Source organism: Diadema antillarum, unplaced genomic scaffold (assembly GCF_040938485.1).
Source record: "Diadema antillarum isolate AM-2024a unplaced genomic scaffold, OU_Dant_1.0 scf00000177, whole genome shotgun sequence".
Lineage (NCBI taxonomy): Eukaryota > Metazoa > Echinodermata > Echinoidea > Diadematoida > Diadematidae > Diadema > Diadema antillarum.
In genome coordinates this window covers 849,284-864,588 of record NW_027271066.1, presented here as the reverse complement: position 1 = coordinate 864,588, position 15,305 = coordinate 849,284, and the positions used below count along the sequence as shown (strand labels likewise).

Genomic DNA, 15,305 nt, shown 5'->3' with positions numbered 1-15,305 from the left:
TGAGAGTCCACTGTACTTGTCGGAGTGACACTGAAGATTAACCAGCCCTCTGAAGTAAATCTATGGTGGAGTAGACTGTGTATTGAATTTACATTGTTACTTGGAGTACAATTTGACAACAGGAATATCAGCCCTTCAAAACTGACTATAAAACACTTGTGATTATTCATAATACCCGTATATTATAATCTTTGCCAGTAATTAAGTTAACTGATCCATACAGCTAGAACACTGCAATGATTTAACATGAAAGTTCGTGTAATACAGGAATAAGAAGATTACTGAACAGGTGTTTCATGATAGTAACTTTTTGGGCATCTCTGTCAACCACTAAGCAGAGCACAGAAAAGATTTCAGGGGAATTCCCCACATATAAAGGTATCTTCAATACAGAGTAGTGAAAGAAGAATACTATTTCAGCTGACTTTTTAGCTAAATGGAACATTGAAAATCAGTAATTTATCTATTACAGAATTAATTAGGTAGGCCTACATCAAACACTCACCCTGGACGCCGGCCTATAGCTTATACAACATTTACCTAGAACCCTTCTAAAATGTTTTCTGAACTTTACCTTTGATTGTGGTATGAATATATAAGTTAGGATTCATCAAAATATGCTTCTTATAAAATACTACAAAACTTTGACAATTATATTACAAAATCATTAAAATCATTTGATTTTTTTGCAAGCAAAACAAATGATAAATACATTGTGGTATAATGGTGCAATGTTCAAAATTATCATTTGGAATTTTCAAAGAGATGTGTTCAATAACTTTACATTCTCCTCACATAAATATGACTTGCTCTTACTTCCACAAATGTGTGACTTTTATTTCCATTCTGTAGCATGCCTCTCGTTGTGAATATTTCTCCGTAACACTATCTTTGGCTTGAAAAATGAAATAAGATGTACAATGATACATGAAAATAATCTTATCCCCATTTCCCTCAATTTCCAACAGTATTCAGAATTCAGTTATACTAAAAGCGACAATCATGGAATTAGTATATCAATAGGCATCTTCCATATGTATTTATGCAATCATAGAACCATTGGTTGGTGATTATCATTTCAGTATGCTTGTGTGTCCAGATTTACACTTCAGCATCTGGAATAAATTTGATATTTTAACTAGGATATTACAGCACTTTCAATACCTAAATTGTGCATGCACTTTAATTATTTGACAGGTCTCAGAGGCAATGTGTTTTTACATCTTTGAAAAGAGCTTTTATATGAAAAATGGGGTATCATAATAATGTAGTGTTGATATACTTTAATTTGATATATTGATCATAATACATAATGTTATAAAGTTAAAACACCATCTGATAAAGTGGAGAGTGAAGATACTCTTGGAGTTAATGCCATGCCTTATTTATGTCACCTCATTTCTATGGGTGTCAACATACTCTGACATTCTAGTGAGACAGAAACCAGATAACACTTTACACCTCAAGGAAATCATGCCTCAGAATAACTTCTGGCCGAAAAAAATAACCGTGGTCAGACTGGCAAAAGATCGCAAAACCTTTGCAATCTTTGCCATCCGTTCATAATGGCAGCCAAACTTCTCGATCTTTGGATTGAGAAGTTTGGGTCACTAGTACACGCAAACAAGAAAGAAGAAAGAGTTCGCCATCTGACAGCTAGCGATTGTGACGTATCAATGCACATGGGCACTTCCCATCGAGGCACCGCCCACTATCCATCAAGCAGGTGGTGGACTGATCATGTCACACACTTCATGAAGTTTGAGTTGCAAGTGTTCAAATACCTCCAGTTTGAGTGGGAAGTTTCACAACAAGTTTCCCATGAAGTTTCGTGGGAAAACTTCGAGATCTTAAAGATAGTGATCTCTAAACTTCTCAATCCTCTGCCAGAGTGACCGTGGCTTTTGCTACAGATAGAATGTTCCTAGTTTGGTACGCTACACAGACAGAGCTGGTGTTGACAGCTTCAGCAGGCAGTTGCATACTGGGAAACCTGCTGTCAGGTAGCCTGTGCTGAGTTCTCTAAAACTGTCTGGATGATTCTCTGGATGGCCTGAGATGATGGCGCGGTAGGGAAGCGGTCGATGAAGCTCTGGCCCGACTCCGTGCAGCTTGTGAGCTGAGGATCCAGGGGTATGTGACCTGTGGAAATCAAAGTGAGATGAATATTATGATACCATTATGATACCAAGAGCAAAGGAGGTTTCCTGTTAAGAACTGATATAAATTAATTCTAGGGTTGCTAAAATTCACACCTCAAAATCAAGGAGATTTCAGACAGCTTTTCGGGAGACATCTACTTGCGCACATCTTAACCCCTTCCTTCAGCAATTCTCCAGCAGCCTTCGATGCGCCCATACAAGATTTTTTGACCATTGGCAGAGAACAGACAGGTTGATAATCCACCTGCGGGAAAGCAGTCAAGTAGTACACATCCCCTTCCACAATCAACTGCATGTGCCATCGAACAATGCAAAATATCAATCCAACCCGAGGTATGAAGGGTGTACGCTGACGGGCTCGCAAATTCTTTTGTTATGGACTACCGGTATAAAGGCACCTGAATGCGGTCAGCGAAAGTCAACATCTAGTGAGCTTAGCCTTGATGTATATGTACATCTTGTACAAGTTTTATAGGAAAACAAGCGCACTAGTGCTTTGGAAAAGGGGAATTAGACAAAAATAAACAGAGTTTTGGTACAGAACGAAAACAGATATTGAGAGAAGAAACTCTAATCTAGATCTTTGGATTAATATTATTTTTCTGGTCAGAATAACACAAGTAAACATGAATTTAGGCCACAAATGCAGACATTGTCTACATTTTGGGAACCTGGTATACCAGGTTCCGTAAGGAATGGGTTAATACACAAAATCAATTCCCGTATCAGGGAGAGCTTTCATAACTCTTTGTCATACTAAAAAGAGATTTTTCATTTTCCAGGGAGACACCTAGGGAATCAAGAAGGCTGGGTAGTTCTGTGAAGCTCTTCAGTATACTAAAGACACATTGCTCCTTCTCCACTTTCTCTTTTTCCTCCATTCTTTCATTCTCCTCTCCCCCTGGACCTCCCAATTCCTCTTCCTTCTTCTCATTCTCTCGACTTTTCCTTCTCCTAATGCTCTTCCTAAATGCAGCAGTTCACTATCATCTTTGCTACTATACACATCAAAATATGTAGCACCAAACCCTCATCGCAGTGCAACTTGGATGTGTATGTGTGTGTGTGTGGGGGGGGGGGGGGGGGGGGTGGGAGGTATGTAAAATCAAGTATCGGTGGTTCGCGGGAATGACAAGCATGTACCAGGACACATTCACCTCATCTGTGCATGTGTCAGTGCAAAGCATATGATATTTCATTGTCAAAATACATGACTAGGAATGTGTCATCTCCTAATTTCACAATCTCTACAGATTACGTCCTCAATAAATAGAGCAAGCATTTTGTTTGTTTTGGTTTGGGGGATTTTTTTGTGTGTGTGTGTGTCCTTCAACATGCAAATTCCCTCTTTCCTAATCTCTCCCAAGTCCACCAGGGAGAAGGCATCCTTGGGTTCTGGAGACCATCATCTTCACTAATACCATCATCACTACCACCACTGCAGGAGAGAGAGGATGAAGCAAACTCACCAAGAAAGGGGATTTGACATTCAGCTGCCAGTGACTGACCCCCTCCCTGGAGAAGACATTTGAGCACTCCTGGAGAAAGAACACAAAGAAGAAAAACTAAAATGTTACATATTTCTTCATTACAATACTTGCTACCATTTGCAAGACTTCCGTCCTTATTTTGCCAAAGTTTAAATTTTATTTTCGTTCCATATCCAATTTTAATGTGGACATTCTACCTTGGTTTCTCTAATTTGATAAACACTAACCTCTTCTGGGTTGCCAACTCTGTGTTCACCTTATTTTCCATTGTTAAAGACAGGTTTAAGTGAGTACACGAGAAACCAAAGCCCAAATATAAATGAGTGAAAGAAACAACATTAGTAGAACACATCACTGAAAGTTTAAGGAAAATCAGACAATTAATTCGAAGGTTCTGAATCTTTAAAGTTGCAGTGCCGTCATCACTGAATAAGAAGACTACTACAGTTCATGACATCGCTATAGACAACAATATTAAAAAAAAATATAAGGAGAATTCCACAAAAGTTTATTTTTCATGGAAAGTACACATTCTAATGACTTGCTACTGACATATGTCAAGGGTAATGTTATTCTTCCTGCTTTCTGAAAGAGCTAAGTCAAATGTTCTTTAATTATCTTTAATTATGCTGGAGAAGTGAAAATATGTTGAATTTTCATTATATTTTCATTATGTTGTTGTCCACAATGAAGAGTATTAGTCTCCTCATCCAGCGATGGCGACACCTAAACTTTAAAAATTCACAACTTTTGAATTGATGGAGACTGTTCAATTTTCCTCAAACTTTCACATGTGTTCTACTAATATTGCTCCTTTCAATCAATCCACATTTAGATTCGGGTTTTGGTTTCCTTTAAAAACACAAGTAAACTGTCAAACTCGCCATTCTATTGATGCCAAATTTGCACACCCTGGTGCTGTAAGTGAAATGAAGTCTGATCACATCCCACCAGAAACACAGAAAACCTACAATAGAATCATGATTGAATGCACATGAAAAGCAACTCTGACATAACACAGTCACATGTCTCAGAAATCTTATGACTCCAACATCATGCTTTACTAAATTTAAAAACTCTCTCTCTAGTTGTTGGTCAAACTGGCAACGTCATGCTCAGTTTCCCCTAATCTGTCATTGCTTATTCACCCATATCAGACCAGTGCACATGAAAAAGCTAAAAGGAGGCTGCCCGCTTTTCCACGTGGGTGCATTCAAATCGACAGCTCTCAAAATGATTATTCTTCATTGGCAAACAAATAATGAATCATGGGCAAGTTATGGATCATTTTAGAGAGGAGAAAAATTAATTGTCTGTATATCTACACACATGAATCACTTGCATTCAAATTATTCAGCAATCATGGCATTAAAAACATTTCAACGAACAGCTACATTGCTGCTTTTTCAACTGCCACACCAAAAGGATCCTAAAGTCGCCGACGGCTGAGCCGAGAAAATGGAGTTTGAAGTCAGATCATGAAAATTGGTCAAAACGATCAGATTTCTATTTTTGGCATAATTGTGTACTCTAATGTATCATCCATCATCTGCCGAAATTTCAAAGCTAAATGATCGATGAAAAGGCAAGAAATAACATTTTTCTGGGTCATGATTCTCTGACTTTCACAGAACAGAAACGTGTCCGAAGATTTGGATTTAGCGCTGCAGACAGATTCTGCGTCTAGCAACGAGGGAGTGATCTTATTGGTCAGTATGTGGCATCGTGGTTACTGATTGGTCATGTGTAGACCGCTGGCACTAGGCTTGAATGAGCATTGCGGAGGTTGCTAGGAGCATACCTTCTACTGTCAAGAGGTGAAAACTGTCCTGCCTCCCCTTGATCATGATAACGTTGGAAGGAAAACTTTGAAGAGGTTTTCTCGAAATGCTGATTTCCTAAACCACTCAGCATGCGCTAATAAAATCATCTACATCTCCGCAACCGAGTACTTTTATGAGTCTTGTTGTATATAAAATTAAAGAGGAAGAGTAAGGGAATAATGACATGTCATTTTCAGAAAATCGTCATCCCCCGACTTTCCGATCCTTTTGTTGTAGTGGGTCACATATTGCCTGATATGGGTTAATGAAATATTTTGTCCTCTGTACACAGTGTTACACTGAAAGAAAAGATCCAGCTGTAGTTGACTTACCGAGCAGTGAGGACAGACATAGCCACTCATGTTCTCTACCAGACCAAGTACAGGTAACCTTGTTTTCCTGCAGAATGTGAGCTCCCTCCTGACATCACCAACTGCAACAGCCTGGATCATGTTTACATACAAAAAATATCAAAATCAAGATGACAATAAACAACAAAACAGATCATTAGCATGAATTTGAGTGATGATAATTTGTAAAGCTCTTCTGGCACCATGTTGCAGAAAAGCAAAAAGCTAAAGAGACTATCATTACCAGCTTTACAACACAGACATACTAATAACTTGCATTAGGGCCTACAAAGGAACAGACAGCCAGCCAGACACCAGAGAAGGTTAATGGTGACACACACAAACACATATTGATGGAATGACAAACTGACAAATAGACAGATAGGTGCATAGACAGATGATTAAATAGAAAGATAAATGAGTGATTACTTGAAAGATGGATGATCATGACAACAGAGCCTAATAGATCTATATATGGGAATATATCATGGTGAGAGCTGAGTGATGAGAGCTGTACAAGGCAAATTAGATATCAAGCACAGCATATAAATAGCAGGATGATTTAACAGTCAAACTGTGACACTAAATGAGAAAATGGTGTACATTGTACTTGTATCAATTCCCATATTGATATCGGGGCTACTGCATTGTCACCATAGCATTCGGAAAGAAGTTACCCCATTGCTATGACTGAGCAAAATTACTAAAGTCTATAATCTGCCAACCTTTTGCATAAGTTCTAATTCTAGCATTTCAATTTCCCTTACATCTGAATCCACAAAAATGTGACAAAAGATCAACTTCCTTAAATACTGAAATGCTGGAAGAGTCTGCAGAGGAAAAGAAGCAAACAATAACATCTATTGATAACCCAAGACTCTACTTGAAAAGTGTGATCTCTAAACAGGCTAAATAAGCACCATATTTAAACACTCTAAAGTAAGTCCATCACTACACATATCAAATGAAACCTTTCCAGTGATACCTATTTGTTACATAACAAGGAAAATTCTTGAGGTTATGAAAAAAAATCTCTATTTTCTTATTAATTTTCTTTTTAGCAGCTTTGACAGCAATTATCTCAAATTAACAAGAATGTAGTTAACCCTAAAAAGACGGGGGGGGCTTTTTGGAACCCCCTCGACATTTTTCGCGATAAATCTGGAAAGTAAAAATCTTGCGCCGCGACGTTTCATGACTTTTTTCTTTTAAGTCTTGCGCAACTTTGAGCCCCTCCCCCCAGTCCTACGAGGCATCAAAATGGCCCAGTCTTTTTAGGGTTAAGTCATTCTGTGATCAAACTCTTCACTCGGTGACCTGAAGTCGAGGATATTGACTCCGTTTGAGTATATAGACGAGGTTCCAAGGACGTAATCAAACCATGCTGAGTGGCAAAAACTGCCTACGTGGGCCCCAAAACGTGTGGGTAAAGCGTGTAAGCATTACTTTATAGTACTTCCCATGTCCAATCATCACATGCGATTTTATCAGGCCAGACAGGCAGGCTGGTATGTGGTACATATACGGCGCACTGGAGCTATGCAATTAACCCATTGAGGCCGAGTCCCAAGTATACTCGGGCAGGCGTCAATGGGAAATGTGTATTGTAGCAAAATCAGTCCGTCCTCAACAGGTTAATACACACATGATTTGTTCCCCCCCCCCCCCCCCCCCCCCCCCCCAGCAACATGATATTTGACATCACAGAACCTCATCTATAGACTGACATGGTATCAGAATTTAAGCTCAGAATGCCTAGGTTCAATGATCATAATGCGATCATGTGACGTCTGTATGATTTAGACTACGAGATCACAAATCCCTTTACCTGTGGAGTTGTGACAAGGATTGCTCCATCTGGGTTATGAGACTGTAGGTTCTCCACAATAGTGATGTGTTCATCTGATGTACCTGTCATGTAGAAATACCGAAGAAGACCTCGAGCATGAAATTCTTCCGTTGAGATGTTTTCATTGCAACAGACTGACAAATTGTCCTATATCAACATAAATAAGTATGTAAGCCCATGATTTCTTTTATCATGGCTACTACTAAAACACTGATACAATTCAGTGCTTATTTACATCAATGTAGAGCAATTTGTCAATCAGTTGCAAAGACCTTGAGCAGTTAGTCCTCAGGGACAGCAACCCTCGTGCCTTATAATGTACTGTAAAAGTGGATATTTTCCCGCTCCTAATTTTTCGCACTCGGCGGGGTAAGAAGAGTTTCGCATATTTTAATTCCGCGGAATAATGACATCAACTACTGGAACATATGGCAAGCAAGAATATTTGTGTGCTTTTATTTTCTCGCTAGTTTCGGATAGCGCGAAATGCGCGAAAATTTCAACACCGCAAAAATTTTTCACTTTTACAATATGTAAAGTTGCTTCATAATGCTTGGATGACAGAGAGGATCATTCATTCCATGCAGCATGGGCACAACCATGACAAAAACATGACTGCCAAAATATCATACAATAAACCTTTTGTATTATAAGAAGGAAGAAATAATTTTCATTTGTTCATACATAGATCTAGATCTCTATTCACAAACAATTCTTCTTCTTTTTCCGGAGAGAACAATTACACACACTCACTTTTTTTTTTCTCACACATATGCACACACTCATACACACATAATATGCAAATACCTTTATGCAAAATGCAAATGTGGTGATCTTCACAAATTATGTCATATTAAATTCACTCCTTTCTATGGCATTTACACTGATGACATTTATCTTCACAATCCCCAAATTACAACAACTAATAAAGAACATAAAAAAGGCATGTGCGAGAATGATTACAAGATGCCTCTTTGAGCTACATTACCTGGAGGTGTGTCAATTATCAGAAAGTCTAAGTCTCCCCACACCACATCAGTCAGGAATTGTTTTATCATGGCTGCAAAGAGAGAGAAAGAATAAAACATACGCTACAAACTGCACACAAGGTCAATCTTGAAGAATTATTTTCATATTCATTATTAGAGAGAATTCCATGCCAATGGAAACACTCTTCCGGGAATCTTACTTTTGTCAACTGATTTTGGGGTCTCAATTTCATATAAAAATTCATAGTATCGATGTGATTCAAAACACACACACACACACACACATGTTATGGATTAGTTAATATTCTTAAATCTCTCTCATACATGCCACTAAACATACCTTGCTGATCCATATTTAAAATTCATGAGGATTAAAATTGATAGAGACATCCATTTCCACAGTATGCTTGACAAATGAAGGTTTAGGATTCGATGATAAAGGATGTCGAATACATGTCGGCATTTCATCTTATCACTGAATGACATCTTTTTTTAATGTGGGAGAAGAAATTAACATGAAAGCCAGCAAACCTGACTCGGGATAAAAACAAACTCAACTTACTTTTTAAAATGGATATTACAATCCAATTCCAAGAAACAAAAATTTCAAGATTACAAACCTCATGACTAACATGTTGTATTAGATGATATTATGCATGTCTAGACAGACAACAAATACACCAAACACATGCATATTTTAATTCTGTTTTAACTCTTTTGATAAAATGGGTATTTCTAGGCATTAACAAGAGACTTCTATAGATTCCTTTTTGTGTGTCTGGGAACATGTAACCATCACATGGAAATGTATGCATACACTAACTAGCAAAAAGGAATTTATCATTTTCCTTCTGATCATAGAGGCTTCTTCTGGCCAGCTAACCCAAACATCATACCAAAGTCTTCTTTCTTCCAATCTTCTTCAGGTGACAATTTGCTGAATCAAGACATTTACTCCAGAAGCCGACATAACTTTAAAGGAAGCATCATGAAAGTCACTGAAACTGTGAAGATTACCATTCTTTTTAGGTCCTCTCCATACGACAGCATCATCCTGACCACCGAGGAGGAAAGCAATGGACATGACAGCAAGGGAAGGATCAGGGTACACTGGAACCCATCTAAGAATGCAATACACAAGACATTACAAAACAAAATATTGTATTAATAATAACAATAATAATAAGGTCTTATCTACCCAGGGTTGCCTCTTCAGTGTTGCCACTGCTACCAGAGGGTCCTGTCATTATTACTACCCTAGTGCTGCTAGGTACCCATGTATACACTTGAGTCGAGGGGGACATACTGTAAAACGAGGAATTTTCGTGTGCATTTTAATTTCGCGAATTTCGCGAGCGCCAAGATTCGCGAAATTAAGATGCACGCGAAAGTTCTTGTCTACACTATATGCATTGAATGCCAGTGGCAGTTTGCGAAAATTTCATGCCGCAAAAAAAGGCTGTCGGCTCCAATTCGCGAAAAATTCATGCCGCGAATATATCATGTTTTACAGTACATTGTAGTGGGTAAAAACATCTTGTCCAAGGACGTAAGTACTGGACGGGATTCAAACTCAGGTCCTCCAGTTGGGAGTCGGGAGTTTTATCCAGTATCCCACAGCGCCCTCACTATAAGCTGTTATTTTTGTGTATTTTTCACGACGCTATCGAAAACTCCTTGTTACCCTATGCATGGCAAAATGTTCACATTCACGATCGAACTGTGATTTGCAAAATTCCAGAAAATTAAACCCTCATGAAAATAACAACTTCATTATTGTTTCCAATCCTATTATCTTGATGTGTAAGCTTTCCATTGCACTACCTCACACACTTGTTGACTTGTAATATGACTTGGCTTTCCTTCCTATTGAACAAAAGCAAAGAAAAACTGTATCAGTTTTACAAAAATATTACAAATAGCCTACATCAAGCAAATCATCATCTACATTGTAGGGGGTTGGCCTTGCCTGTTACGTTACTTGTTTGGAGACGGTGCTGTAGAAACAAGAAAACAGGACAGTAAGAAAAAAAAATAGTAAGCAACTTTGCTTGCATTTGTTAGTCTCATATTCATAAAGGCACTATTTTCATGCAAAATTATTTTCAGTGAAACATGACAATTAAAATTTAGTTTGTAGCAAAAAATTAAACCTAAGCACACACATCACCATAGATTGTGACAAACCTACTGCTACACTAAAACCTGCTCATAGGTGATCTGTGATTGGAAAGAGAGGGTTTAAGGCAGTGAGGTCACAATAGGGTCATACAAATCTTTGTTTATATACCAACCCTTGGGGACACTGGTGGACGTCTTGGCCTTGAACACCAAGCATTCGTGGGATACTTGGCCCACAAAGGTCAATGTCCAATACACCGACCTAGAAGAGAACAAGAAATACATTCAATTTTCAAAAAGAAATGGGTCACTCAATAGAGGAAGAGAAAGATACAATTAGTAGGTAGGAAAAAAAAAAGTATAGTTTGACCATGGACCTACTACACATATGGACCATGAACGGAGGTCTTTCTTTGATCCAATGTTCACCACCGCCACCTGATTATGTGCATATTAATGAGTACATTCAGACGTTTGGACAATGACGATTGTGTAATCGTGCATCATCACTTACAAAAGAACCCGGTTTCCCTCATTTCGGTCCTATTTGGCTGAGGTGCCTTTTCAGACTCAACTGCCTTCGAATAAACACCAATGATGGGGAGCAGCAAACCTGAAACAAGGACAAATTTTGCGTCACAAAATTTGTAATTACTGAAGCGGCCACTTGCGGCCATGCATGTCACACCCCTAAATGGCAAGACAAGCATGTCGTCTACTGTCACTGCCCATGTTTACTCTGAAACAATGTGCGACAAATGGGGAAAAATAGATTACAAATCACAGTCAACCTGCTTAATTACTTGCTTTTTCTTGTAAAGTACTTGCATTTCGCAAATGAAATTGCTTTAGCGACGATTTCGCAATATGCATTACAACTGCACATGCATTTTTCTTGATTTAAGAGAGTTATTATCTTCTGCGCACATAGTTTTTAGATTTCTCAAAGCACCGCCTTGTTTTTATCCAGGCTGGCTGTCGGTGGACAACACTGGATCAAAGCAGGAAAGCATGTTCAAAATGTTTTTGTGACGCTTTTGACAGAAACAGGTGCACAAATTAATTAACGAGCGATGAATGTCCATGTGTAGTAGGTCCATGGTTTGACCTACTACTCATCGACCAGTTTTTGATTGAATACTGAGTACCTTGTATCTTAGCAAATATCCCTCAGTTTTACCTTAATTTCATTTCACTCATGGCAGAAATTACCATAGATTCATATCCCGGGCTCAGATTGTTGACTCGTACCGTACACACGGAATTCTCAGCGACAAACGCAAGTGACATGTTTTTTACTGTGCACCAGTGCAAGCTCATCAGTTTGATCAACCGCCCGTTCTGCCATTGGTAAAGCACGTAAGCCTAGTGAATGGCAAAGACTGCATCGGGTACCAGAGGTCATGATCTCCAACTGAGACAGCACCACTGCCGTATCCAAACATACCAGCATAGCTTCTCCCAAAGTGTGGCCCCGCTATGGAACAGCCTGCCAGCTGCAGCAGTAACGGCGTCCTCTGTTGAAGCCTTCAAGAGCTGCCTCGCCTCCATCAGCTTACGATAATCCACCATAACGCTGGTTTTTACTCGCACGTTAGTTACACACGTTTGTTTAAGTTCTATGTTAATTTCTGCACCTCCACATGCGTGTTTCCATGACGGCACTACCTTTTTGTACTCAAGTGCGACAATATTCTGCAAGAGGGATGCACTAACTTGGAAGAAGAAGAAGAAGAAGAAGAAGACGGGTTAACAATAATTATGTGTATTACTATTGAGGACTTTCTTCAATTTTTTTTCCTCCTATTTCCTAAGGTTATTTATCCCCCTAATTTCTCTTGTATTCATTTTCAAATGTTCCAGCATATTGTGCCCCGTCCCACATGTACTTTTGATTTTATAGATCTATGCGAGAAAGCCATTGTCCAAGGGTGGTCGATCTAAAAATAGGTGGTCGATGAGTAGGTAGACTTACTATACTAAAGCAAGTGGCCCTTGATTCGACAGGGTTCCATGAATAGACCACTCTTACAAATAAAAATTCACTGAAATTCATGAATAAAAAATGGCGCATATCAAGTACAAAATTCAAACTATGCAACTACCTCCACACGTGTTCCGAAGAGCACGACAGTGGGCCATGTCGCCGGACCCCCGAAATCAGTGTCGCGACCCTCCCGGGTCAACTCGCACAAGCAGTTCAACGGGTAAGTAATGAGTAAGTGAAGATGCATCTCAACACATATAGACCCGTTTCATCCCAAGTTTCGAAGTTACTAGTCCGTTTATCTGCACTGAATTTGTACAGCGTGTACACCTACAGCCATGATGGCAGCCATTTCTGAGATAACTTGAGCGTTTACGCGATGTTTATATTTTGCATGCCACCCGTGCCACAATTTGCGGTATCACCATGGTTCGATCGCAACGTGTTGTGTACGCATTGAATCTCTTGCACAGCGTGGAGTACATGGAGTACCGCGCTCTCGTAGTGCGATGTACTATGTATACAGTTTTGCCCGCGCATGGCACGCGCACAAATACATTCACATAGGCAGGGCGAGCACACAGCGCGGTACGTCGCGAATGTCGAACCACGGACACCCGGTGCCGAACAACAGTACAGGTGCTCGAATGATGATTGCAGCGCAAGCGTACCGATCATGCACGCTATTTTGTTTCCGCAATTTAGGATGTCGAACATTGGGTCACTTGCTTTAAATTTACTAAGAACCTTGAATGAATGACTACAAACAATAGAGCAGTGTCTCCCAAATGCTAAAGGATCTGGAATGGGACACCCTGGAGAACAGGAGGAGAATTTCGAGACTTCAACTACTGTTCATAATCATGAATGGGGAAGTGGGAATTGATCCCGACGCCTATATCAGAGTTAATGACAGAGGGGGAAGAACAACCAGAGGGAACAGCAGAAGAATCCAAAGAACACTGACCAAGAAAGATGTACAGAAGTACTCATTCTTCCACAGGACAGCAGTAGACTGGAACCTACTCTACTTGACGAGGAAACAGTCACGTCTACGTCCAATACAGTCTTCAAACAGAGACTCCAAATGTGAAACACTTTTCCTGCCCTGCACATATATGACCATACAAGTCACAACGTTAGTGGAGGACAGTTAATTCTCAGTATACCGACGGAACCGGAACAGAAACAGAAACAGAAATGTCAAGAGATAAGAGCACGAAGGCCAGGGCAGGATATCTATTGAATATTACTTATTAAAAGATATTTTAGTGAACTTTGCAAGTTAACTGTGGGAGAAACATAGTTCGCTCCGATGATGATAGCATTCGCCACACTTATTCTCCATATTTGGACAATAACCTGATGATGAAAATATAAACACCAGTCTTCGTATGTAACTAACACAAATTGTAATATGTGGGACAACATTCTAGCTTCGTTACTGCAATAGTACCAAATTACGTATCATTTAAACGTGAAACTTCTAACCACTTTTCCATGCACTTACCTTTTTTCCTACATGTTTAAGACCCAGTGCTAGTTGAGCTGTTACAGTGCTCTTCCCTACTCCTCCTTTTCCTGAGAGAACGAGAATGGTGTGCTTCACACCTGATAAGTTGTTCTGTACTTCATCCATGCTTGCTCCCGAAAGATGATTACGCAATCAGTAGCTCGTAGTGCGGCGGCGGCGGCGGCGCGGCACGGTCGCAGTCAGTTTACACGAGTACAGCTATAGCGCTAGCTAGCTAGTGCTGCTCAACTGGCGACTTCTGCTGGCAACAACATACCAATGAGGTTGCAAGATTTCTCTTCACACAATTTGTGCAAATTTATGCGGAGTGGCAACTGAATGCTTTAATTAGCATCCCACTCAGGAGCAGATCCAGGAATTCCGTAAAGAAAGAGGGGGCGCCTTTAAAAAAAAAAATTAAAGGGGGGGGGGGGGGCTGCGCATGCACCCCTCCCCATTTTTTTCTTTCTATTTCTTTGGTTTTAACTACATAAAGGGGGGTGGGGCCCCCTGGATCAGCCACTGCCACTGGCTTTGAAGTTCCATGCTCTAAGCAGCTAGCTCTGCCATAGACCAAACAAGAGGGTTTTTATTTTGACAATTTTTAGGCTTTATTTCGGAAGAGTTGTCTCCTGTATCCTGAACTTTTTGGTTATATGTTACTGAACGATCTATCTTTTATATATATATATCATTTTGTTATCAATACTCCAGTAGGCCTACTGAAAAAGGAGTGTCAGGATCATCTTGCGCATATTTGCGCATTATTTTGTACACCAGGTTAAATGCATAAAATGTGAAATCTTTCAGAATTGAGAAATGCCGGGTGTGTGTGTGTTTGTTTGTTCGTTTTGTTTTGTTTTGTTTTGTTTTTAAAATTATAATTTTTTGTGACATTGTTTGCGTGTCCGATTCTCTACGCACTAGATAATTGCTGAAGGAAACATTGAAAGGGACAGCAAACTGCTACTCGCTCGGTTTGTTGTGATTGATGAATGATGCATATTCAAACAGAAATGTT

At 39.5% G+C, this 15,305-nt stretch overlaps 1 protein-coding gene across 1 annotated transcript; it reads right to left on the bottom strand.

Annotated features, from left to right (window-relative positions):
• Nucleotides 1-798: 798 nt before the first annotated feature.
• Nucleotides 799-14,410, bottom strand: LOC139722908 (cytosolic Fe-S cluster assembly factor NUBP2 homolog). The gene is given in 9 exon segments (XM_071634188.1): nt 799-2,142; nt 3,632-3,682; nt 3,685-3,700; nt 5,808-5,918; nt 7,654-7,736; nt 8,663-8,734; nt 9,681-9,784; nt 10,958-11,046; nt 14,282-14,410. Coding segments are annotated over 9 exon segments (798 nt in total). The 3' UTR covers nt 799-1,999.
• Between the last annotated feature and the right edge of the window lie 895 nt (nt 14,411-15,305).